Source organism: Silurus meridionalis, chromosome 12, assembly GCF_014805685.1.
Source record: "Silurus meridionalis isolate SWU-2019-XX chromosome 12, ASM1480568v1, whole genome shotgun sequence".
NCBI classification, from domain to species: Eukaryota; Metazoa; Chordata; class Actinopteri; order Siluriformes; family Siluridae; genus Silurus; species Silurus meridionalis.
The window spans coordinates 4,319,825-4,345,627 of NC_060895.1; the positions used below are offsets into that span (position 1 = coordinate 4,319,825).

The 25,803-nt window shown below is 36.9% G+C and overlaps 1 protein-coding gene across 3 annotated transcripts; it reads right to left on the bottom strand.

Moving 5' to 3' along the window:
- Positions 1 to 436: 436 nt before the first annotated feature.
- Positions 437 to 25,798, bottom strand: LOC124394247 (calcium-activated chloride channel regulator 1-like). Of its 3 annotated transcripts, XM_046862383.1 has the most exons (16): positions 16,645 to 16,716; positions 16,409 to 16,474; positions 16,199 to 16,283; positions 13,306 to 13,443; positions 13,045 to 13,195; positions 12,846 to 12,951; positions 9,090 to 9,252; positions 8,719 to 8,946; positions 7,191 to 7,415; positions 6,643 to 6,823; positions 6,353 to 6,459; positions 6,062 to 6,271; positions 5,698 to 5,968; positions 5,447 to 5,611; positions 3,617 to 3,835; positions 437 to 2,757 (listed from the first exon to the last, which is right to left on the bottom strand). In XM_046862383.1, the coding sequence occupies exons 4-16, from the start codon at positions 13,438 to 13,440 to the stop codon at positions 2,375 to 2,377; spliced, it is 2,544 nt and encodes an 847-aa protein (XP_046718339.1). In that variant the 5' UTR covers positions 13,441 to 13,443; positions 16,199 to 16,283; positions 16,409 to 16,474; positions 16,645 to 16,716; the 3' UTR covers positions 437 to 2,374. The 3 variants fall into 3 exon arrangements, with proteins under 3 accessions (XP_046718339.1, XP_046718338.1, XP_046718337.1); XM_046862382.1 differs by lacking the exons at positions 16,199 to 16,283; positions 16,409 to 16,474; positions 16,645 to 16,716 and adding an exon at positions 25,654 to 25,798; XM_046862381.1 differs by lacking the exons at positions 16,409 to 16,474; positions 16,645 to 16,716 and having other exon boundaries at positions 16,199 to 16,341.
- Between the last annotated feature and the right edge of the window lie 5 nt (positions 25,799 to 25,803).

Sequence of the window (25,803 nt, forward strand, 5' to 3'; positions counted from 1 at the left end):
GTTGGTTTGAAAGAGGCAGATGGAGAGGACAGAGTAGTATGGATACAGATGATCTGCTGTAGCGACCCCTAATGGGAGCAGCTGAAAGAAGCAGCAGCTTTTACAACAGGGTGAGAATATCCAATTAATAAATTTATTTCACATTATGTAGGGAAAAAAGTTCAATAAACTTAAAAAAGACTTTTCAAGATTTTTTTTTCTCTTTCAGATTTTATTTACTTGTTTTATCCTGAAGTTTTTGACTAAATAAATATTTGTGTTTTGTTTAGATGCAACTTTGCAAACCTAAGCTGTGCTTCTGTTCTTCTTAGAGAGTGGATTGTCAGATTCCAGAGCTGGTCTCGAACTCACATGCAGAGACACTCGAGATGTGCAAGCCTTGTTTATAGAAAATGTAAGTCCACCAAGAAGAAAAAAACAAACTCCATAATTGAGAACCAAAAATCAGAGTGGGTTTAATTATAATAGTAAAAACTCTCAAAACAGAACAAACAAATGCACTCAAACAGGGAAAACAAGAGGCTCAGAAAAGGTGATCAAGATAATAATAAAAGTTTCTCTACACAGAAAGAACACTAGCAGAAAAAACTAACTAGCACAAAAATATACTTGAACAGGTAAAACTTGGGACAGGAGGCACACCAGACAGACCAACTCAAAACAAGTGAATAACTGCTAAACAATAAAAGGAAATAAACCAGAGGGAACTTGAGAACAAGGTACACAGGAAAAACACAACACAAGGAGTTAGAGACTCGGGAAAACACAGCAAATAAGGCAGTCGAAAAGGGTACAACAAAACATCAGAACCCACAAACACTTACACAGAGACTTAAAAGAGATGAGGAAAAAAGTTAAACGATCATACACACCAAGAGACTTGGAGGAGACAAGACAAAAACCAAAGCAAAAGGGGTAACTTAAATTCAAAAAGAAAACGAGGAGCAGTTGGGAAACATTAAACAGTTATTGGACAGGGGACACATAGGTAGTAGGGGCAAGTGGTGACATCTGGTGGTCAAAGCAAGAAACAACCCAAGTTGTCCAGACCCTGATAGTGGAGGCCTTCTCCTTCCAACTCTTTCAAACAAACCCTAATTGTTTAGTCTTTTCTAATGTAATCTCATGAATGTTCACATTTAACATTATTGCTAAGTTAGGCCTGTAAAGTCTTAAATGGCTGTGATGTCCACGCCTGTGAAGATTAACAACTCCCTTGAATGTTTATTTTTGCACTTGCGAATAAGTTTTCTCACCATAAAATATTCAACATTAAACAAAACAAACAAACAAAACAAAAATAATAATAATAATAATTTGAATTAGACATTTCTAGAATTCTGTTTTCACATTTTTATTATGGGGTATTAAGTGTAGATTAATGAGAACAAAATTTGAAACAATTGTAATGTCAGAAAAAAGTGAAAGGAAATTTGAATATTTTCTGAATGCACTCTATATAATGTTTGTGTGTGCGTGTGCATGTGTGTGTGTGTGTGTGTGTGTGTGTAGTAAACGATACTTTTAACTTACAGATATGGAAGACATTTTTAGATTTTAGATCTTTTCTAAACATTAAAACATGGACACATTGTATACTGTTTACAACAGATTTCAGACTAATTGATTTGACAAATTCTTAAAATACTAACTAATATGCACATTATATGTATATGATCAGTCAAGAAATACAGAGCATTAAACAGGAAAATGGAAGACACCACATGTGTATCAAAACAAAAAAGAGAAATAGATCAACTTTCTATGATACATCAGCAAATAATTTCACAGATCATCACTGTAGAATAAAAGAACAGTCTCACTCATGCCATTGAACAGGAGTCGGAATTGTGGGGAAAAAGGAGTGTTGGAATTGTGTTGGGTCATTTTCACAGAACACAGTTTGCAGTTTACTTTGGGTCGATAAATAAATGAAAAAAGGCACTGACCTGTTTCCTTTTTTTTTACTTTTTTCATCTGTAGATGCTTATGGTTTTAATTAATATTTATTAGTATTAATTCGTGCTTACCACTGCTTATGAACTTCAGTTTATAGCATCCTGAGCTCTAAATATATAATATGAGTGATAATCCAGCTTGGGCACATTTCTTATGTTGTACTTAAATGCTCACATAACATAAATCTGGCAGTAAAGCAGGATTTTAATGGCAAAAAAAAAATCGACTTAGATTTAGTCTGCATTTATGGCAATCTAATTTGGAGTTTTCTGTGATATTATACCAGTGGGAATCAATCTAGTTTTGAAGAGTGTCAGAAGAGACACTAAAGCAGTATGAGCAGTAAATCGGTTTGTTTAAAGTTGAAATGTTCATGTAGACTTTAAACAATGTTAAACCATGTCCTAAGCATCAATTATGTTTGTTTTTTTCGTTTCAGTGCCCTTGTTATGACCACAAATATGAAGCATGGCATAATAATGACCAGAAAGACTGACACAACAATAGCAGGTAGACCCAGGCCTGGTTTTGATATGGGTGAAAATTTGGGATTTGGGACATACTTTGTTGCTCGAGCAATGTTGGATACCTCAGACTTGGCTAATTGTTTGTCCAATGACTGAATAGCAAAGAAAAGTGTGGTGCCATTTTGAATTGTAATATTAGGCTGGAAAGTGTACTGTTCAGCTGAGCCTGACACTTGAGGCAGAAGTGATGAAGTGTTGACCAGATAATTGCTACTGAAGTTGTTTTGAAGCATCTTCAAATCTTCACTCCATCTGATGTCATAGGATTTAGCTGAAAAGAAAAAGCCATGAAAATAGAAGCGATTTTATTTATACTCAGTAAATTCTCTGAGACCACAAGTCCAACGCTAATGAGACCATATCGCTAGCGTTAGCCGCTAACCAGGAATTGGCTAGCGGCTAACGCTAGGTACATGAATTTTTAGCGTTTTATGTACAGCTTCAAGTATTTCTCTTAAAATTAGAAAATCCTGACAATTCCACATATCGGGAAAGTGAGTAAATAAAGAATGGAAGAAATTAAGAAGTGTTAAAGTCTGCTGAAATAAGTAGAACATTTCTTAAATTAAATTCATTTAATTAATAATAACACACACACTATAATAGTACAACACACACACACACACACACACACACACACACACACACTAAACTGTGTTGGGGTGTAACAAATGTAAAGTATTTAAATACATTTTTTTATTTATTCATTTTTATTTATTTAATTAGCTAATTTCATTGATTATTCGGTTTAATCAATGTAATAAAAAGAGTAATAAATACACTTTTTTGTTTTACATATTATTTTATATATTATTTAACCAGGTTTTAAAATGAAAACCGTTCAAAAGTCGATCACAAATGTTAATAATAAATTAATATAAACTGCGTTAATAATAAACAACAAGCAATTTTATGTTTTGCGTTTCCTCCCCTGACGCTGAAATTTAACATAAAAACTGAGGAACGTACCGAACCTTGAATTTTTGTACCGTTACACCCCTAGTTGCTATTATTTATCAGTATGAAGTCCAAAGTGCTGTTACTTTCAGTGGAGCAAACCATCATAAAGTAGCTACATTTAAGCGTTTCTACATGAACAAAATAAATCTAGCTTGGCTCACAAGGCTCACCTGTTCCCTGGTCAAAATCCTCACCAGGGGCTGTCCAGTTGAGAAGCACAGTGTCTTCCTGGATTTCTGCACGTAGGTCTGTAATCTTGTTTGGAGGGAAGTTTGGAGGCGCATCTCTGTCCACCACAAAACTCTCCCCAGTTACTGTTCTGGTGAAGTTGCCCACATCCACTGGCTGCACATTTACTGGGGGCTTCGGAGGGTTTAATTCCACTTTACCTGAAAAGGATGTAAGTGCTGTATTTGTGCTGTATTTCATAAAAAGTATACAAATGCAAAAGACATTATCCAGGATATTGTAAAAAAAATATGAACTGAAGATGATACTATTTTCAGTAATGCCAGTACCTTTAGCAAATAACAAAGTCAAACAAACAAAAAAAATGAAAATATAATATCCCTCCACTTCACTATGTTTTTGAAACAACATTGACAAACAAATTTCAATTATTAGATTAGAGGCATTACTAGAATTTTGTTACTTTTTCATTATAGCGTTCTGAGTTTAGATTAATTAGAAAAAATGGATTGTAGTTTTAGGCTGCAACATAACAATATTGAAAGAGGTAAGGGGCATCTGAATAGTTTCTGAATGCATTAAACATGTACAGTATTGTGCAAAAAGATTTAGGCAGGTGTGAAAAATGCTGTAAAATAAAATGCTTCAAAAATAAAGTATTAATATATATTTTTAAACAATTAACAAAATGGAAAGTAAATTAACAGTAGAAAAAAAACACTAAATAAGTATTTGTTGTGACTCCTGCAAAACAACATGAATTATTCCTACAGTTCTTCCTACAGCTGAATCTTCTTTTTAGCTAAGTCCCACTTGCACACCGTTTTTGAAGGAACTAGGCTGTTCCAGACACCTTGGAGAACTAAATACAAATCTTTTGAGGATGTTTCCTGCCTTTAATCATTCTGTGTCTTCATGTAATCCCTGTTCTTCTTTAAGAAAATGGTTCTTGATGATGTTGGCTGTAAGGCTGGGGTTGTTGTCCTGCTGCAGAATAAATTTGGTGCCAATCAGAAGCCCCTGATGGTATTGCATAATGGATAAGTGTCTGGCTGTGTGTCTAGGCATTGAGGGCACCATTAATCCTAACCAAATTTGCAGAAATGCAGCCCCAAACTTGCAAGGAACCTCCACCATGCTTCACTATTACCTGCAGACACTCGGTATTGTACTGCTAAATTATTTATCAAAAAACAACTTGCCTTCTACAGCCAAATATGAAAATGTTTGACGGTCCAGATCAACTGCTACCATTTGTCTGCACCCCAGTTCCTATGTTTTAATGCATAGTTAAGTTGCTTAGCCGAGTTGCTTAAGAGGTTTTGGCTTTTAGGCCACAATTCTTACATGAAGACAACTTCAAAATCACTGACTTTGTGCAAGTGTAAAGATTAAAAGAAATATTGATTTGATTTGGATCTCTCTTATGTTCACCCAGTTTTTGTAAATTGAAAAATAAAAAAATAGAAAACAATGAAAACATTTTAGAAAGCAATCTTACATAACAGCATTTTTTTCGCACACCTGCATAAAACCTTTGCATAACAGTACCGTATGTGGTATAAATGTTAAAGTGTTATTTAGATGATTTTACTTACTCCAGTTTAAAACACAGCACTGATTAACAAACAATGGTGCTACTGTGATATTCATCGAATATACACTTGACTTCAAAATGCCCATTCTAGTAGAATTACTGTTGTTTAATTTCCCATGTATGGCTTCATAGTAGCATGTCAATTACACTCTTCAAAAAAGCTTCACCAGGCTAATACCATTAAGATTGCATGATAATAGTAGAAAATAGTTACCATCCACAATATATCCAGCTACATAAAGAGCACCACTGTAACTGTCAGGAGAAAACTGCCCTTCTCCATGTTGATTTTCCACTCTCACTTTCAGACTGTATTTTCCACGTTTTAACGTTGTGAAATATCTTGAATAGACGCCATCTTCTTTGAATGCATCAGCTCCTGGAACAGTTATGTCCAACATGACATTTTACCTTTTGATCTGGTGTATAATTCAACAAGTTTTTATGTTGTTATTTATCTCTTACCTGCACCATTATCAAGAAGCTGAAGTCTTTCTGAGTGCCCAGTATCTGACTCCAGGTTTGCCCAAACACTGGCACCCAACACAGGATTATAATTCTGACTGACCTCAGCCAACACAACCATTGGTTTGGTGCCATCACTGGTCTGCTGGTTCATTCTGGCTGTAACAGTGACTGGGTGAACATCTTTATGAGCTGCCCGACTAATTACTAATAAACTCATTTGCTGAACAGTGGCTCCTTTATTGAAGAAGCTGTATTTCCATTCACCTGTCTGCAATGCAAAATAGGGAATGAAAGAGATGTGCATTTGTTTCTTTATCATTTATTTGTGGTTAAAATCACAGTATGGAAAGGTTTGGTTTACCTCTGCTGTTCCTGGAACAGTTAAAGTGATTGTGTAAGCAATGTCAGTTGTGTTTGTTTGCTTGTAAACCAAACCACTTGGTGACACGATATTCACAATGGGTGCACTCATTCCATAAATTATTGTAAAGGTGGTGCGGTTTCCCACAGTTCGGTCAATGGGAACTGTTCCATTGAACCAGTCCTTAACACTCTTTCCAGTGCTTTCAATCTGTTTGGAAAGCAAAGCAAATATTATGAGAAAACCGATATTGTGATATTGATATTCTCACAGTGGATGTGTATCACAAACCTGTATTGGCTGTGTGAAGGAATTTCCATCAGACATTGTCAATGAGGAAAAGCCATCCACAAGTTGGGTGGAAAGTATAGACACTTCGGCAACTATAAACTTGCCATCTACATAAACGAGCATCAAAAATCATATGTTATAGAATGTATTGCAGCTATAGTGGTACGGTATTCATACATTTAGTTTGGTCAGAGCTTTGCACTGGAAATGAAACTGGGAATGTAAATTGTGGAAGGCCAAAGCAAACCAAGTAATATGTCATCTATAATATTACACTTGTAAAATCCTACCTGTTTGATCTGCCATGGTCCTTAGTACATTGTCTGCGTTTGGACCAAATGCTATAGTGTTCATTACTGCACCACTTTGAATAGCTTCTGGCAAACAGTCCTGAACATTATCACTTGCTTCCCCATCTGTCAATAAAATTATTTCATCTCCAATTGTTTTTCCATCATCTGTTTGAAGAACCTGAAATTAAAAAGAAATCATTATCACCCACCACAGACAGACTTCTATACCAATGTAAATTTAATTTTTTAATTAATTGACAGCAGATTTTAATTAAGAGCAATGGTATCTTGGTGGTTCAAGCACTGGACTATCAATCAAATGGCTGTTAGTTTGGCATCTGCCAAGTGGCATATATTTAAATTATAAATGTAGTCAAACTTAATCTGTGCCATGCATAGGATGACATGGAGAGGGGTAGATTAGTAATTAAGACATTGGACTTTGGATCTGAAGGTCATGAATTTAAATCCCAGCCACCTCAAGCAGCCACCTGAGCAAGCGTCTTGTCAGGTGTAAATGTTTAAAAAGGAATTTTCTGTCTTACCTCAAATCCTTTTCTGAGTCCTTTACAAATATATGTCCCTCCACTTGCAATCGTGGGCAACTTCCTAATTAGATTGTCTCTTGAGGCTTGTCCATCTATTATTGTCAGTGGGCTTAGAATTTGAGCTTCAGAACTAAAAGTCACAATACCCACAAATTGTTGTTCTTCTATAATCTGGTTTAAAAAAACGGTAGCTGCTTGCCTTTGTAGTGTTATTCTTGGCCCCTTCAAAAATGAAAAAGATTTAAATATTACCCATTTATTAAAAAAAAACAAGCATACAGAAAAGTCTTGTTGCTTTGAATGAAACATACATAAAATTTCATTTAGTTGTATTTTTTAAAAGTCTGCTTTAATTGTAGTAAAAGCATTGATCTTATATTAACATATCCTTTAATCTCTATGCATATTTGACAATTACAGCTACTACTACTGTTGATACAAACTAATGTATTTGTAAGTAACTAATGTAAGGTACCAACTGAAAATAAACTGGTAATCAGTAGAAGATGTAATAATCATTTTGAAAGCTAAGTGGGGTAGTGAGCTTAGTGCTTTATGAATTCACAACACCTGAAATGATGAGCAAACCAACAGAACATAATTTCATGTATTTAGTTAATAGCCGATATAAAATACTAGAGTGATGGACAATGGGTTTGTGTGTATTTGTATGTTTCTGACATCAGCAGCCCTTTTTTTGTACTAGGGGCTATTTTTATGTGATGTAACATACACTCGTGATATTGTGATTTGTGGTGAGAGTAGGAAGCAGGTTGAGAGAAGCCTGGAGTGGTAGAGGTACACCCTGGAGAGAAGGGGAATGAAAGTCAGTAGGAGTAAGACACAGTATTACTCCTATTGTGTGTGAATGAGAGGGAGGGCAGTAGAGTGGTGTGGTTGCAGGGAGAAGAGGTGGTGAAGGTGGTTGAGTCAGCTGGGGTCAACAGTGCAAAGTAATGGAGAGTGTAATAGAAGTGAAGAAAAGAGTGCAGGCAGGGTGGAGTGGGTGGAGAAGAGTGATAGAAGGATCGATTTGTGATAGAAGGGTATCTGTGAGAGTGAAGGGAAAGTTTTATAGGACTGTGGTGAGACCTGCGATGTTGTATGGTTTAGATACAGTGGGATTGAGTAAAAGACAGTAGGTGGAGCTGGAGGTGGTGGAGCTGATGTTAAGGTTTTCTTTGGGATTGATGACGATGGACAGGATTAGAAATAAGTTTATTAGAGGGACAGCGCATGTAGGAAGTTTTGGAAACAAGGTGGGGGAGGTGTGATTGAAATGGTTAGACATGTGCAGAGGAGGGACATGGGATATATATGTAGGAAAATGCTGAGGATGGAGCCCCCAGGAAGGAGGAAAAGAGGAAGGCCAAGGAGGAGGTTTATGGATGTGGTGAAGGAAGACATGCAGGTAGTTGGTTTGAAAGAGGCATATGTAGTGGACAGGTGGGTATGGAGAAGGAAGATCCGCTGTGGCGGCCCCTAATGGTAGAAGCCGAAAGAAGAAAAAGAAAAAGTAACATACACCCATGCTTCCTGAGACATCAAGGACAAGACAGACGACTCGAGGTCCTCTTTGTATGACTTTAAATGTTGGAGGTGGTGGAACAACTGAAAGAGGCTTTAAAATTCGAAGGGCATCTTTGTCTACCGAGTCCTGAAAGATTACTGTACGTGTTGCTTTTGAACATTTTTCATTCTGTTCATTGGGGGCCTCATTGTTGTGGTCCTCTTCTTGACAAAATGCTCTTACCTATAAAAATCACACTGTTACAAAGGCATCAAGCAAAAAAATAAGAGAAGACCTGCCTTTCTGTTCTCAGAAAAATAACTGCCAGTTATCTACTTGTGTTGGTCACATGCCTCCACTAATATTTAAAAAATTGTTACACTCACAGAATCTATGCTTGGCATGTACATTATTGAGGCATTGGCACTTTGCATGGCGTCTGGAAGGAATTCACAGTTGGATGCGGGTAGGCCATCTGAATCAAACTCACAAGGTCGAGGTCTTTGATTAACAATTTCATACCACTGGCCAGAAATCTTATCAGTACACCTGAAAAGAAAGAAGACAAATTACTGGGATCTTTTGGGATAATATTATATACAGCGGGGAAAATAAGTATTTGACACATCAACATTTTTATCAGTAACGGGATTTCTAAGTGGGCGATTTACACAAAATTTCCACCAGTTGTAGCCATCAAGCCAAATATTGAATTCATACAAAGAAATCAGTACATTTAAGTATACAAGTTGAGTCATAATAAATAAAGTGAAATGACACAGGGAATAAGTATTGAACACATGAACATAACAAGGTGCATAATGGCATAGAAAGTCAGGAGATCACCTGAAATCTGTCAGTATTCAGAGAAAAACCCTGCCCCCTATCAGTACTAATTGATATCAGCTGCTTTAGTCCTAATTGATGGCCTATAAAGGCTTCTCATTACCCAGGAGGCACACAGGAAAGACTTCATGATGGGTAAAAGCAAAGAACTCTCTCAAGATCTTCGTAATCTTATCGTTGAAAAGCATTTTGATGAGAATGGTGTAGCGTCTGGTGTCACACTCCCTCTCCGAAGACACGAAACAGGACCAAACCCTGAACTCTTGTTTAGTTTACAGGGACCCATAAAACAATAAACTCATAAAACAATCCAAACTCGAAATTAGATCCAGCATGGCTGCTTGTGACAAACACACACAACCGGCTCCATAACGTTTGGATTTTACCACAAGACAGATAACCCCCTTTGCAGATATTCTGTTTGACCCTCACCCACACACACGCACACACACACACACACACACACACACACACACACACACACAAGGGAACATAACTTTTCCTAATAACACAAAATAAATAAGATGCTCCACATCCCATGACATTAACCTATACCTTGTATGTATCTCCTCCCCATTTATAGTGGTACTCTAAAAGTCTTATTCTTGTAACCCTGTTTTAATGTTGTCACTTCTTTTTGATTTCAAAGTTGATTAACATTATCTTCACTTTATTCTTTCTTTCCTAACAAGGGTGCATTGTATACATCAGAATACAACATTGTATCAACATCAGTTATACTTTAATTACTGATCTCTGTATGTTAATTTACCCCTGTTCTAATGCTGTAATTTCTCTTTATGTTTAGTATCCAAATGACCACAAAATTATCTGTTTCTTATTTTTCAAACAATGGTGCATTTTATTCGATCATGAAATGTACCATACCGTCTTGATACACTTTGGATAAAACTTTAAGTTCTCCAAAGCGAATAGAACCTGGAAACCATGCCCACAAACACATGAACAAAGGGGTTTTTCCCTTCGAAATTTCAGGCCGTAGCAATGGCCATTCCCCTAAAGATGGGTGGGGTTCCTTTAAAACATCTTGAATCCAACTAATCAATGTTCAGTCAGTGTTCAGTCAAGAAAGCAACTCGCTCACTCGGCTCGACCGGAAAGGCTCGGACCCCCGTGGCCCGAAGGCCCAGGGGCCCGATGGCCCGGAGAGTCGGATGCTTCGACCAGCCCAGCAGCGATTCTTCAGAACGAAATCGAAAATCTTTTTTGAGATCTTCCAGCAAGCATTATCTTCAAGAACACCAACTGCTCTGATCTTCAGGAGAAGCTGGAAGAACATCTGACTCCATCCTAACCGACTCGTCCAAGATTCTTTTGTCTACCGCATCCGGACTCTTGTGCCAATGCAAATAACCGGTTTACCAAATAATTTAGATGTGTGTTAAGTTTGAACCCCTTAATATTAAGGCGAATTTAAATTTCCGTGACGATTTCTCAGTTAGGATGTGATTAATTTGAAGTTTAAGCTGCCTTTCCTTCCTTTCTCTCCTTCTTCTTTTCCTTTCTCTTCCTTCTTTCCTAATTTTAACTTTCGTTTATTTTATTTTCATTTTTAGTTTCTTTATTTCTTTTTGTTTGTTTGTGTAGTTAGTTTTATGTTGTGTTTATCTCATTCATTAAACGTCGTATTTTTCATAAGTGATTGTCTCTGAGTGCTGCTCACATTCGTAAGGTTCTATACAACCTAAGGTTCCCATAATTCGATCTGAACTACATGCTCTATTAATTGTTTATTATATTAAAGGGGGGTTGCATCTTTCTCGGCCGAGAAGATACCCTTTTTATAGAATTAATATAAAATTATACTGTCTGTTCGCCGGACGAACAGACCAATAAGTGTAACGTTAATTCCATTACCGTCAATACAACTTGATATTTAAATATTTAGGAGTAACTATAACCCGTTATAATTACTTATAAATATTCCCTTTTCTTTGCGAGCTAAATTCGCTGCATATAATGGTGGAGAATGCGGGCAGACTGTGCTTCCAACTATATACTCAATTTATCTGTATTATAAGTCTGTCCCTCTTCTCCCCCAGTTGCTACAATCGTTATAGGCACGTTTCCAGAATGCTGAATGTTCCTGTGAGCACTGTGGGGGCCATTATCCGGAAATGGAAAGAGCATCAGTTCACCATAAACCGGCCACTATCAGGTGCACCACATAAGATACCTGTCCGAGGAGTCCAAAGAATAATCAGAAGAGTTCGCCAAGAGCCAAGAACCACTCGGGCAGAACTTCAGGAAGACCTTGCATCAGCAGGTACTGTTGTTTCAAAGAAAACTATAAGCAATGCACTGAACCACCATGGTATCCATGCACGCTCACTACGCAAGACTCCTATGCTGAACAAAAAGCATATTGAGGCTCATTTAAAGTTTGCGAAAGAGCATTTGGAGAAGCCTGTGTATTATTGGCAGACTATAGTATGGTCAGATGAAAGCAAAATTTAACTTTTTGGCAGTCATTCTACACACCATGTTTGGAGAAGAAATGGCACTGTCCACCACCTAAGGAACACCATACCAACAGTTAAGTTTTGGGGGTGGAAGCATCATGGTTTGGGGCTGCTTTTCAGCAAGGGGTACTGGCAGACTTCAAATTATTGAAGGCAGGATGAATGGAGAAATGTACCGGGACATTTTGGATAAAAATCTGCTGTCAGCTACCAGAAAGCTGAAAATAAAAAGAGGGTGGACATTTCAGCAAGACAATGATCCCAAACACAAGGCCAAGGAAACAATGAAGTGGTTTCAAAGAAAGAAAATCAAGTTGCTTGAATGGCCCAGTCAATCACCTGACCTAAATCCCATAGAAAATCTATGGAGAGAACTGAAAATCAAAGTTCATAAAAGAGGCCCAAGGAACCTTCAAGATTTAAAGACCATTTGTGTGGATGAATGGGCCAGAATCACTCCTGAGCAATGCAGAAGACTGGTCTCTCCATACAAGAGGCATCTAGAAGCTGTAATCACCAACAAAGGCTTTTCTACAAAGTATTAAGTAAAGTGTGTTCAATACTTATTCCCTGTGTCATTTCACTTTATTTATTATGACTCAACTTGTATACTTAAATGTTCTGATTTCTTTGTATGAATTCAATATATGGCTTGATGGCTGGTGGAAATTTTGTGTCAATAGCCCACTTAGAAATCCCCTTACTGATAAAAATGCTGATGTGTCAAATACTTATTTTTCCCGCTGTATATATATTCATGGTTTATTTAAGTTCAGCAATTTATGATCATTCATGTAAAGGTAATTGTTGAACCTTGTTGGTAGAATCTGGCCAGCAGACACATAAAAGGGCTTTTTCTTATTATATTCATGAAATACCCCCCATCTGAGTTGAGCCCATTCATGTACAAAAACCCTTCCTGAAAGTAAAACATATATATAATGTATCATGCTACAAAGGAAATTATGTGTAAATCAATGCTTAAATCTAAGCCATGCAAGTTCTGTTTTACCTCTAGGTCCATATCCTTTTAGAAGATTGTTGTTTAACAAGAAGTTTGGGGTGAAATGTATGTATTCACCTTCATTTCCACAACCTTTCGTTTGGTGAGTGTATGGATCATCACCAAATGCAGGATGTGGGTTGTCAATTCTTATTTTACCCTAAAATAAAATATTTGCAGATTTACATAAATTAGTACAGCAATGATCAAATTGCTTATATAGTATAAATACATTATAAATATAAGTAATTCAAGCCATTTCTGTTTTACCTTATTAAAGGTTTCTGTTTTTGCTTTTTCATACTTTCCCTTTGTCCAGTTTGGTGGTACAAGTATTTTCACCTCCTTGATGAACACCTTGTTGTCTAAAGCTTGAAACAGATATTCTGATCCATGAGTAATCATTCCCTGTGAAAAAATAAAATAAAATAGTAATTAAAGTAAATCAATATATTTTGACACTTTTAAAAAGTTCTATTTACTTTTATTTGTTCTGTAAAGATCTGTCTTAGACCTGCTGTTTTTTTCTTTATATACTGTATGTTGCCTCTAAATGAAAATATTCCTAAACATGGTATTATCTTCCATTTCTATGCTGACGATACACAATTGTATGTTTCAGCAAAGCTAGATTTTAATAAGACAGAAGTATGTTCATTAGGACCACATGCAGCTAAAAGTATACTTTCTGATATGTAGCATCTCTGGATGGTCTTTCTGTCTCAACATGTACAGCATTAAAAGACCTTGGTGTAATTAGTATCTCTAGTGTTACCTTTGAGGCTTATGTGGATACCATTAGCAGAATAGCCTTGAACTGACAGTGTGTGTGTGTAAGAGGAAGGGATGGGTGATGTTCATGTGTGCCCACGTGTATGATGTGGCTCTTTGCGTTAACACAGTAAAAAATGTGGCTCTTGGTCTCTGACTGGTTGCCCACCCGTGTTCTAGTAATTGCTTTAGTAAGCTTCAGTTAGTCCAGCATGCAGTAGCAAGTGTCCTTACCAGAACCAGTCCCTGAGCTGTTTAATCAAATGCTTAAAAACATGATTAATATATTTTTTCATGAAAATTAAGATTTTTTTTTCTAGACTTCAGCCACAAAGACAGCATTAGCCAGACTTTCACATGAATAAAATAAATGAAGTATATTACAAAGTATAACATACTATTGCTTTAAATGTCCATTTTCAAATCACAATAGTTCTTGAAGATAATCGTATCAAAATATATATAACATTTAAAGATATTTGAATGTTTTTATGTTATTTAATTCACTACTGCTGTGTTTTGTACATTCATTGATCATAAAAGCTTTATCTGAATTTTTATTTATCTGTTGTTGGTTTTTTCATTATTTTTTAATAATTACTTATTGGAAATTGCAGTTTGTACAAAAGGTACACAAATGTCCTTTTTTTAAAGGGTGCAATTCTAATAAAATTGTTGTTGTTGTTGTTGTTGTTGTTGTTCTTCTTCTTCTTCTTCTTCTTTCGGCTGCTCTCATTAGGGTCGCCACAGCGGATCATCCGTCTCCATACCACCCTGTCCTCTACATCTGCCTCTTTCACACCAACTACCTGCATGTCTTCCCTCACCACATCCATGAACCTCCTCCTTGGCCTTCCTCTTTTCCTCCTACCTGGTGGCTCCATCCTCAGCATGTTCTACCAATATAATTCATGTCCCTGCTCTGCACATGTCCAAACCATCTCAATCTCGCCTCCCTCACCTTGTCACCAAAACATCCTACATGTGCTGTCCCTCTAATAAATTACTTTCTAATAAAATTGTTAACTATTATTATTATTATTATATAAACAGTTCCCACAAAAAGTATTTATTCTCTAATTCGTATATCAGAATGGGTTGTTTTCTGTTCCTTCTTTAGTAAAGTCCTCAGAATTATAATTTTTTTATATACATATAGAAACCTCTTTAATTGATAAGCAAAGTTAAACATTTATCCAACTTTTTTAAGTAATCAGAAAAATTGGAACATGTGAATGACAAAGCCTTCTTGTTGCTCAGGTTTGTTCTTGTTAGAATTATTGTTTAAATGATTATTAGCTATGATTTTCAACTTAGTTTGTGTCCTAGGTTATAGGATGCATTTGCTGTTGTTAAAACAAATAAACCTACATGAAAACACAAAGAGCTGTCTACCACCAGATGCAAACCATTAACATGAGTAAGAATGTAAGTAATAGGAACGCCACAATCTGAAGAAAGGATTTAATTATGAACATTTGTAAACTTATGGATCAAAGCAAGTGCATAGATCTTCTAAAAATGTCTCACTAACCTTTTTTAATGATGTAACACAGAAAACATACTGAATCCAAAGTAATTGGGAAAACATTTATTATGTAGCTTCACAATGACCAAAGACGCTTCAAGCATATCAGAGAAGTGGAAGGTTTTATAGAGGTGAAGGTTTGGTTTGCTGGCCTGATGCAATTATAAGCCTAGGATAAGCAGCTGAATTAACACTTCTATATGAAAAAAAATCATTTTTGTTGTTAATTTTATTCATCTTTTGCTCTCTAAATTCTTAATATAACATTTTATGTAGATTCTAATAATTTCAGAGATGCTTGTATGTCTTATTTGGCTTTGTAAATTTAGATTTTAGAATGATTTCTTCCTCAGGTTAAGTTTTATCCATCTACTTCTGGCTAAAAGAGACCGGTAGATCAACTCAAGTTATGCATTTTTTTTTAGCCTGCAAGGGTTTTTCTATTTCACCCAGATATTTCTCTGGCTATTGTTTATCTTGCAAAATTTGCAAAGATGGCCTCATGATGGTAGTCCCTGCATTGCATTATTTTGTTTAATTTGGATTTGAGGTTTCAAAGTTTTTCACATTTTCGGACACTTTAACAACCTCCATTCCAATGTGTTACGCAGTTTCCTTGGTCATGATGATATATGAGCTGCGATTTTAGCTGTGAAACTTCCCAAAGTCATTAATGTTTATTGTGCAGACATACAAATTGACCTAAACTACTATAAAATAATAATGTCTATAAAATAATGTCTTTGTATATATTTTTAGAATTTTTATGGGGTCACATTAAATACAATTACTAAATAATCATGTAATCCCAACAAAAAAATATGTCACGTTAACAATTAAACAAACCAATAAATAAATATATACCTTGGTTTGATTTATAATGTCTTCATTCTCTGGCACAGCTGGGTTGATGACTATAAGAATATCGGTGTACCCATTTCCATCCAGTCTAATAGACGTAAAAGGTCTCAGTAAACTGACAAACAGCAACACAACAACAAACATCTTTACCGTTATTGCGGAACAGTGAAAAATTATTTGAGAGTGTGATATTTATATTGTAAGATACATCACCATGACCACAAGGAAGTCCGTCAGCGGTGTTTTTTTTTATTTCAATCAAATATTTCCCCGAGGTCCCTAGCAGGAATTAGAGAACGCAGAAATCACTCTGAATGCTTCTGCTTCTGCTTTTTTGTTTAATGTTTTTCATTGTAATAATTGTTAAAGATATCAAAGTTATCAAAAAAACATCTTATCAAAATAAATGTCTTCATAACTTCCTAAAATTTGATATGATTTTTACATACTGTGCTTCCTCCACTGTCCTCTTATTTGTATTGCCACAGTATTTGTATTTGCTGGTGTACTCAGAGACACAGGAATCCATAATTAACCTTTAAACCAAGCAAACAAACAAATAAATATATGTCTTATTTAACAGAAACATTAGCACAATTAAATTTAAGTTGAATTTAAGAAATTTTAAGTTTCTTTAACTAGAAACGAAAGAAGTCTGCAAACAGTAATTTCAAGAGATTTTACTTTAATGTACAGAAATTTGATCAAAGTAAACTTGTAGACTTGTTTTTATTTATTAGTTTCTCACAAGCGTTTGTTTCTTGCAATATTTTGCTTGAATTCTAGCTCTTTCCTCAAGATGGAACTAGTGTTATTAAAGATTGTGTGCCTCAACCTACACATCATTTTTCAGTTGTTGTATTTTATTTTCACTTCAAGAAGTTACCTAAACTTTGAAGTTTTACTTTAATATTTCTACAAAGTTGTAGATATTTCCACTCACCATGCTTCACAGTATGAATGGTTTTCTTTAGATTAAAAGCCTAGATGATTTTTAGCGTTGTCATTACATGTAAAATCCGGCCAATTGGCAAGTCGTGACGTTATCGGCGGGCAACGTCGCGTAAACCAGGAAGCTACAAAACAGCTGAGCGATGGTAGCGACATTAGCTTTTGTTGTTCAGGAAAGCACTTTTTGTGCATCTGTGCAACATGGCTAGGCAAACAAACTTTCATGCTCAGTCGGAAGAGATCAATCTTCGAGGAGAGTCCTCTCCCTCGCGGCTCAGGTCCCTCTCTCACCGACATGAAATGCCGCCAAAGATCGTGGGGCTCACAGGCCAACCTAGCAGAAGGCATGGAGATGGATAAGTCCTTTCCGGCCTTCCCTGCTGGGCCGAGCTCCCGTTTCCTGAGGAAGGTATTCTCTCTGGCGTTAAACTCCGGGTCTCCTTCCTCTGAGGAGGGAGAAATCTTGAATGCTAGCAAGCTCACAGACTCCTCAAATCCTGTGCTGTTCGAGGAGCTCCTAGAGGTAGTGACAGGAGCCATGTCCAAACTAGAGCAAGCTGGATGAGTGTTTCCTGCATCCTGTGTCACACCCTCCACGCCGGGTCTTGGGAGACCTCATATACGATCTAAAAACTGGCCCACTCTCTCCATCATCACACTTCTTCTCTGTACATATCTCACCTTTTGCACCACGTCACTTTAAACTCTGGACTTTATATTTTATCCCACACCATACCGCACATGGACACTTTATGGACAATCTAAACCACCTTAAATTGTCTATTGTTTACTGCCATAAGCATTTTTTTGTATATACATCCTTTTCTTTCATATATATATATATATATATATATATATATATATATATATATATATATATATATATATATATAAAAATTATAGCACTGACTATCAGAGAGCCCCGCTTAGAGGAGGACGGCCCATATCTTGTCTCCACCAGGAGGCCAGGCTGTTAGCTCCGCCACGGGATGTTTCTTGGAGCGCAGCCTCCCTCCGGCGGGTGCTTCCCCCTAACTCCGCCTGAGAGATCACTGCAGGCCGATCTTAGATCTACGCTCCTTGAGCTGCTCACTCACGAGGCTCAGGTTCAGGATGCTTACGCTCAAGCAGGTCGTATCACAAATCAAGTCCGAGGACTGGTCACGATAGATCTAAGGGACGCCTTTTTCTACATAGCTGTCCTTCCACCAATATTGGGTCCTTTCCTTTGGCCTAGCATGATTGCGGCGCTAGCCCCGCTACGGTTTCAGCTCTTCCAACCTTGGATATATGGAGGGAACATGCATTCCTGTCTTAAGGCCCCGTACTGGGAGACAGACGCATTCCTCATGGGGTGGGGAGTGGTCATGAGTGGACACTCTACCCAAGGTCGTTGGGAAGAGCTACATCGTTTATGGCACATAAACTGCCTGGAGATGATGTGCTTTTGGCACTTGAACACTTCCTCCGAGACCTGAGACGTCACCATGTGCTGGTCCGTGGGGACAAGACACCGGTGGTCTCGTACATTAACCACCAGGGGGGTCGCCGATCCCACCCCCTGTACAGGCTGGCATGCCGGATCTTTCTGTGGTCCAAAGGGAAACTCCTCTCACTTTGAATGTTGTAGTGCTGAATGGCCCGGTTTCGGTCCAAGCAGACTTTTTAGTGTGGCGTATATCTTTTTTCTAATGCACAAACTACTCAGCCATGGAGTATGCTTAGAAACTTTGCTTATTACACCCCTTTTGTCCAGTTCGTTTAGTGTCTCACGGAAGCAGATTAGGGTCAGTTAGATATGATGCAATCCTGGAAACTGGCTTAATCTTGTAAACATTGATGCATAATGGCTGAGGAGATCAGTTTGTGTAAAGGTTTAAGTGTCTTCACTGCATTTAAACATTTTGGGAACGCCTCGCATTGTCCACGCTCTGAATCACGTGTAAATTCCGGCCAATAGGCAAGTCTTGACGTCATCGGCGGGCAACATCGCGTAAACTAGGTAAGCTAAAAAATGGCTGAGCGATGGTAGCGACATTAGCTTCTGAGGAAAGAGAAGGTAAGCACTTTCAGGGATGCAGGGAGTGTGGAATAGAGACGCAGTGTCTCTTTCCCTCAGGGAACTATCATTACATATGTAACCTAGAGATGATTCCTTTCAGCAACTCGAGCTGCAACAGAAGGCTTTGGGAACGAGAATCCAATACAAACACACCGACTAGTCCCTGACTAGTGTAGCAGATAAACAATTGTTCTGACTTCATCCAGGGACTTGTCCGGCAGACATAGCAGTCCAGTGCTCAGACCGGGCACAACCAGTTCAATCTCTCCTGGTCTGGGTTCTGAAATGGAGGAGGATTGAATGCCTGGAGCCTGACAGGTCGTGGTACAACCGAGGGCACCTTGGGGACGTTACTAGTTCTAGGGTGCATAAGGGCACTGGCCATGCCTGGAGTGAACTCGAGGAAAGAGGGGGCCACACAAAGTGCCTGTAAATCACCTATTCTCCACAGACAGCAGATAGCCAGCAAGAACGCGATCTTAACGGACAAGTGCCTTCATGAAATCTCGGCCAAAGGCTCGAAGGGGGGCAAACACCTGCCTTTATATGCTTGTCTTGGGGTAGGGACTTCTTCCTTGCATGTGTTTTACATGTTACTTTTTATATTACTTTATGCCTCCAACTCCTTCAGTTTCTGGTTGTCTTTGGGTTTAGTTGACCTTTATTTTTATTTAATTTGTGAAAGGTAATTTTTTTAGTATAGTGCCTAGTTTTTGGTGTTTGGAAATTGCTCTTAAAGAAAGAAGCTGTAGTAAAAGCAGTGAATTATTAAGTCTTAGTGATAAAATATTGTTTTTGAACAGCATAAGTTCTGGGCCCACACAAGCAGCATTAGCAAGCAGGCATAGACACATTCATGCAAATTCGGAGAAACTAAAGATCTCATGATACAAGCCAAAATAGTTTTGAATATAAATGACTCTGGGCTTTCATAATGACTGCTGTCTATATCTGATTTGACACTTCTAAAAGCTATCATCATATGCAGATTTGAAGAAGTTACAAAAGCACAAGTCACAGCAATGGCAGGTTCACCAGAAGCACAATTTTTACATGCCATTACAAAAAAAAAAAGATTGCAGCCTGCATTCAGATGAAGCAGACCTCCAGCAAATAACCAAACTCCAAAGTCAATGAGAAGAAGCACAAACAATTGTTGCAAATGCAGATGCATTCACCAGCAGTGTTGTGCTAGTTACTAAAAAATAGTAACTAGTTACAGTTACTCGTTACTTCATTCAAAAAGTAACGTAGTTACTTTGTTGATTACTTACACCAAAAAGTAATGCGTTACTGTTAAAAGTAACTTTTTAGTTACTTTTTTGAAGAACCTTCTTTAATGTTCCCATTAATGCCCTTTTATGCGTTATGGTCCATACAAACACAAAACTGACTTAAACTCAAAGTAATTTTTAAACACTATTTTATTTAAATCAGACCAGCACAAACTGAATATATATCACAAGGATTTCTGAAATAAATAACAAAACAAGCTGAATAATATATTCACAATCAAAAACTAAAGTGGCTTCTGCTGTTGTGTTGAGCTCTTAAAAATGTTCCTTTCACAGCTGAAGTATGAAAACTATCAACAATGTAGAACAGAACACCGGGTTAGCTTTTAGCTTCTAGCTTTGTCGAGGCATGTAGATTCTGGAGGAGCTTCAACAGATTGGAGTTGCTGTTTATCGCAGTAGATACGACCTTCGACCCAGAAAGACACAGCTTAAGTTTGACAGTTTTGACAGAAAAAATGAGCATATTTCCACTTTGAGAAACTCGTCTTGCTCTCACCTAGACTCGCCATTACTGCTGCACAGACCTGAATAAACGGAGACACGCCCACAGTGCGTCATCTTCGTGTTTACAGAGGGTAATCCACCCATCCTACAGTGCGTCTTCTTCCTGTTTACAGTGGTTTATCCAACAATCCTACAATGCGTCGCTGCTGTAAGCAGGTTAGGCTGTAGTCTACACTTCAGCCGAAATTAATTCATTTAAAAAAGTAACGGGTAACGCACCATACGGTAACGGTAACGAAGTTACTTTATTTTTAAAAGTTACTGCCCAACACTGTTCACCAGTACCCTGCCTTTAATATGATATGTAAAATATGTGGCAAAAAGAACCATTTGCTGTCATTTTGTGGTAACATGCTTGATCTAGCCACTGAGCTATCGCAAGTAAACACTTTTTATTGGTACAGTAATTCAGTGAAACTGTGCTGACACAGACTGGCAAACAAATTGGCGTATGGCAGGCACAACTGCCAACTTCAAGTTTGACATGAGTGCTGAAGCATTGATCGGCTTCAGATCCCTGTAAACATCCTAAAGACAAACACAGCACTTGTATCGTATGGACCCACTCGCATCAAACCAGAAGGTGTCTCATGTGTAGTCTAGAAACAAAACAACACACTTGATGTTCTTTGTGACTACAGCATCGCATACAGTCCAGCTGGGAGACAGGTATTTGTGTTTTTGGAGGGGTTTTTTACACAACAGCATTGCCGCGATTTGTTTGATAAAGGCATGCTATAAAAATCTACATACAGGACTGTCAGGAAGTCCAGGAAGCTTTCTCGTCCGCTTTCTCTGAAGCTCCCGGCTTCAATCGCGCACATATGGTGCTCGTTTTTCATCATCACCAGCTCCTATTTAAACTTCCACACTCTCACCTTCCGTTATTGTTGGTATTTGTTGGTTCACGGCGGTCTTTGTTATCGCTCATGCGTATCCCGGTATGTGCCTTCCCACCGGCACTTTCTCAACGGCTGCTCTTTTCTTCCCAAAGCGCATCGCGGATTCCCCCCAATCATGCCGTTGTTAATTCTATGGTTTTGCTGCTCATCCCACGTTCCGCGCTGCGCTCCTACCCAGCGCGGCTTTCGCATCCCGTTCATCGCATAACATTTAACAACAAAAGGCATATGTGCACTAACTAACAGCAGAGATTCACCAGTATGCAATACAACACCTGTAGCATGTGTAAGCCTTGATTTTTCCGCCACTTTTGCGAGTTCTTCTGTGGCTGCACAGCGCCGATCGTGATAACTGACGCTAAATGGCAAATTTTTCCCCCCTTGTGCTTGAGATATTAGGGTTCAGCAACATAACCGATAAAAAAATGCTAAGACAAAGCGAGAATTTGGTGGTTCCACTTCAAAAACGTCGACTTAATAGGGCTGTTGAGTTAACCGAGGTCGAGATAAGTGGGTTCCACTGTATATATATATATATACATATGTGTGTGTGTGTGTGTGTGTGTGTGTGTGTGTGTGTGTATATAGAGATAGATAGATAGATAGATAGATAGATAGATAGATAGATAGATAGATAGATAGATAGATAGATAGATAGATAGAGATGTTCAAAGATCAAGGATCAAATGTGTAAAGATGGGTCTGACAGTCAGGTATCCATAAACTTGCTGAATCATAACAAAATGTTTTGCCTAATGTAAAAAAGAACACGCATAATGAACACTGTTTTGCATGTACAAACAAGAAGCATGTTTCTACAACGCTCAATAAAAGTTACTATATAATATCTTAGTAAAACTGCAGTAGTCCTGTTATTTACTCTTAATTATATAAGAAGTCTCAGACACAGATTTCTAATTAATTCTTTATAGATTTCACTGCCTATAATCATCACACAGTGTTCCTTTACTATGTACACTATGTATCACTGCTGTATATTTATAACTTATCTTAAATGTGGGTATATTTTTGTACACTTTACCATTATTAATAAATAATTAAATAAACCACAGGGAACACTTTTGCTTTAAAATTTTTGTTTTCATTGTAAAATAATTTATAGGAAATTAGTCTAAAAAATAATCAAGAAGTCAGCTTATCAAAGGAAATGTCTGCACAGCTTCCTCAAACTTTATATTGTTTTTAGATACTGTACAAACTAAATAGAAAAGCCACAGGCTTTTATTTTCTTATCTCGGGGTGGGGACTTCTTCCTTGCATGTGGTTTACTGTCTTTTTATATATTAATTGATAACTTTTTTTATCAGTTTGTTGTCGTCTTTGGGTTTAGTGGACCTGTATGTTTGTTTAATTTGTGGAAGTTAATTTTTAATTGGTAAAGTTTCTTTAGTACAGAGGCTTATCTTCTGATGTTTGGAAATTGTTCTTGAAGAAATAAGTTGGACTGTGGACGTCCTAATTTATATTAAGTTTATATTAATTTGTTTCTTGTCATAGTAAGGAAATAAAAAGCACATCATAGTTTAGCCACTCTAAGTTTCTTATGTGTCAGAGATTTCAACCCCTTATAGTTGATGACCCAAAATGTATGATCCAACAAGAGTGAGCTTTAGGGCACGGTGAAAACATTATTTTACTCACAATCTTTTGACAAGTTTCTTACTGTGTATAAATAATAAGTAGAGACTGTACGCCTCTAATAATTTTATTTTAATTTATTAATTTATCCATTGTCTCTGTAGTCATGTCATTTGTCACATTTTTAAACTCTACATTTCCTGCTTTTCTAATTTCCTGTCATGCAAAACAACATCTATCTATTTATCAAACTGTAGTATGTACACTAGTAGTATGTGTTCTAAACATTTTGCCTTTTCCTTGTGTGTCTTTTTCCTTTTTTTAAGAAACAAATAAATAATATCTAAAGAATTAAGAGCTATATTTTATAAGAGCATTATTTTTAGAATAAATTGAGAAAGATGACCATTGTGTTACATCAAACATTTTTACAATATAAACCTTTATTAAATAATTGTACATTTGTCCTTTTTTCTGTTCAGTATGCTTTACAGTACTGTACTGCTTGACATTTTATCTTTCAATTAATATTTTCAGCGCTGTAATTATTGTAGATTATAATAATTTGTAAAATGTGTTCCAGTTTGTACAATGATGGGAGATTTGATCAGTAAAATAACAGAGTATTAAAATAAAGGGAAGCTTTTTGGTTCAACCGTATAATAAATTGCCTTTAACAAAAGAGAATCAGATCATAACATTTGCTAAGTTCCACATTAAATAAGTAAATATATATTTCAGAAAACCGGCTACTACAAATCTTTTCCGTGTTCCTGTAGTGGTTTCATTATGTGTACATATGTAATATCCATCTAATATGAAATTATGATACATTATCCAAACACATTAGTCAAATTGATATTTCTGTGAATGTCTATGCTTTTAACTAGTGTTAATCATGATATTTAAATATTCATAAATCAAAAGAAGTAATCTTAGGTTAAGTTTCAGAAAATAACATACTTAAAAACAGATGTGAACATTGCAGTGCAGCGTATTGAGTTTTATTAACATCAGTAATTTATTTACGTTTTACTGCCCATGTGATGACTACAGCTATAACACATGCCACTATGGCCACAACACAGACAGATATGATGATAGCATTCGGGCCTTGATTTGAAATAGGTGAGGGTCCTGGGACATAATTTGTTGCTCGAGCAATGTTGGATACCTCAGACTTGGTCGACTCTTTGTCCATTGACTGAACAGCAAAGAAAAGTGTGGTGCCATTTTTTATTGTAATATTAGGCTGAAAAAAGTACTGTTCAGCAAAGCCTGACTCTTGAGGAACAAGTGATGAACTGTTGTTCAGATTATAACTATATATTTACATGTTTAGCAGATGCTATGAAACTGTTTTGAGTAGTGTAGCAAGTTTTGCATAGTATATATATGTTTTGCTTTCTTAAGCAGATTATTTAAAACTTTATTAAATTGGAGCAAGTACATTACATTATTTGTATCAATACTGCAGTAAACTGTCTTATAGCATTCAGTAACTGATTTATCCTAAACAAGGCCAAAGTGAATTCAGAGACTATACTGGGGAACACTGGGTGAGGTGGAAACACACCCTGGAGCAATGTAGCATAGAGTCCACCTACAAGTGACACTACATATATAGTAAAAGCCTTTTGTCATATGAAGAAATATTTTTCCCTTTTACTAAGTTCTAATACTTTATTGCTTCTCTTGTCAGCTAATTTATTGGCCAACAAATAGCAGACGTGCCACCGAGAATATATCTAATAATAAACACATAAATAAAAGATTTCTATCACTTTCAGAGCATTTCTTTCCACCTAAAAATGCTTGAGGATTAAACATTTTTAATATCACAGGAACATGACAACATTTGTTGATTGATATAAAGAGCAAAAAGGTGAAGCTGGTGAGAAAAAAAATCTGGAATAGTGCAGGGGAAGGTGGTAACTTAGTGGTTAGAACATTGGACTGTAGATCACGAGCTGTCACTACTGTCCCTGAGCAAGGCCCTTAACCCCTTAGCTGCTCAGTTATATGAATTAATAAATAAGAAACAGGGTGTCTTGCCAAATGGCATAAATATAAAAACCATTATGATGTTAAATAATGTTAAAGATTCTAATCTTGATTGGTATAAACTTGCAAAAGACTCACCTTTTCCCACATCAAAATCTTCACCAGGAGCTGTCCAGTTAAGAAGCACGGTGTCCTCCTTGATTTCCGCAATTAGATCCGTGATCTTGTTTGGAGGGAAATTTATAGTTGTGTCTCTGTCCACTACAAAACTTTCCCCAGTGACTGTTC

Coding starts and splice junctions, on each gene's coding strand:
- LOC124394247 (XM_046862381.1), bottom strand. CDS start 16,339: ATGTTTGTTGTTGTGTTGCTGTTTGTCAGTTTACTGAGACCTTTTACG. Junction 7,416..8,718: donor ATGTCTCAGGAAGCATGGGT/GTATGTTACTTT, acceptor TCATTTTTGAAG/GGGCCAAGAATAACACTACA. Junction 5,969..6,061: donor CTGTTCCAGGAACAGCAGAG/GTAAACCAAACC, acceptor TTTGCATTGCAG/ACAGGTGAATGGAAATACAG.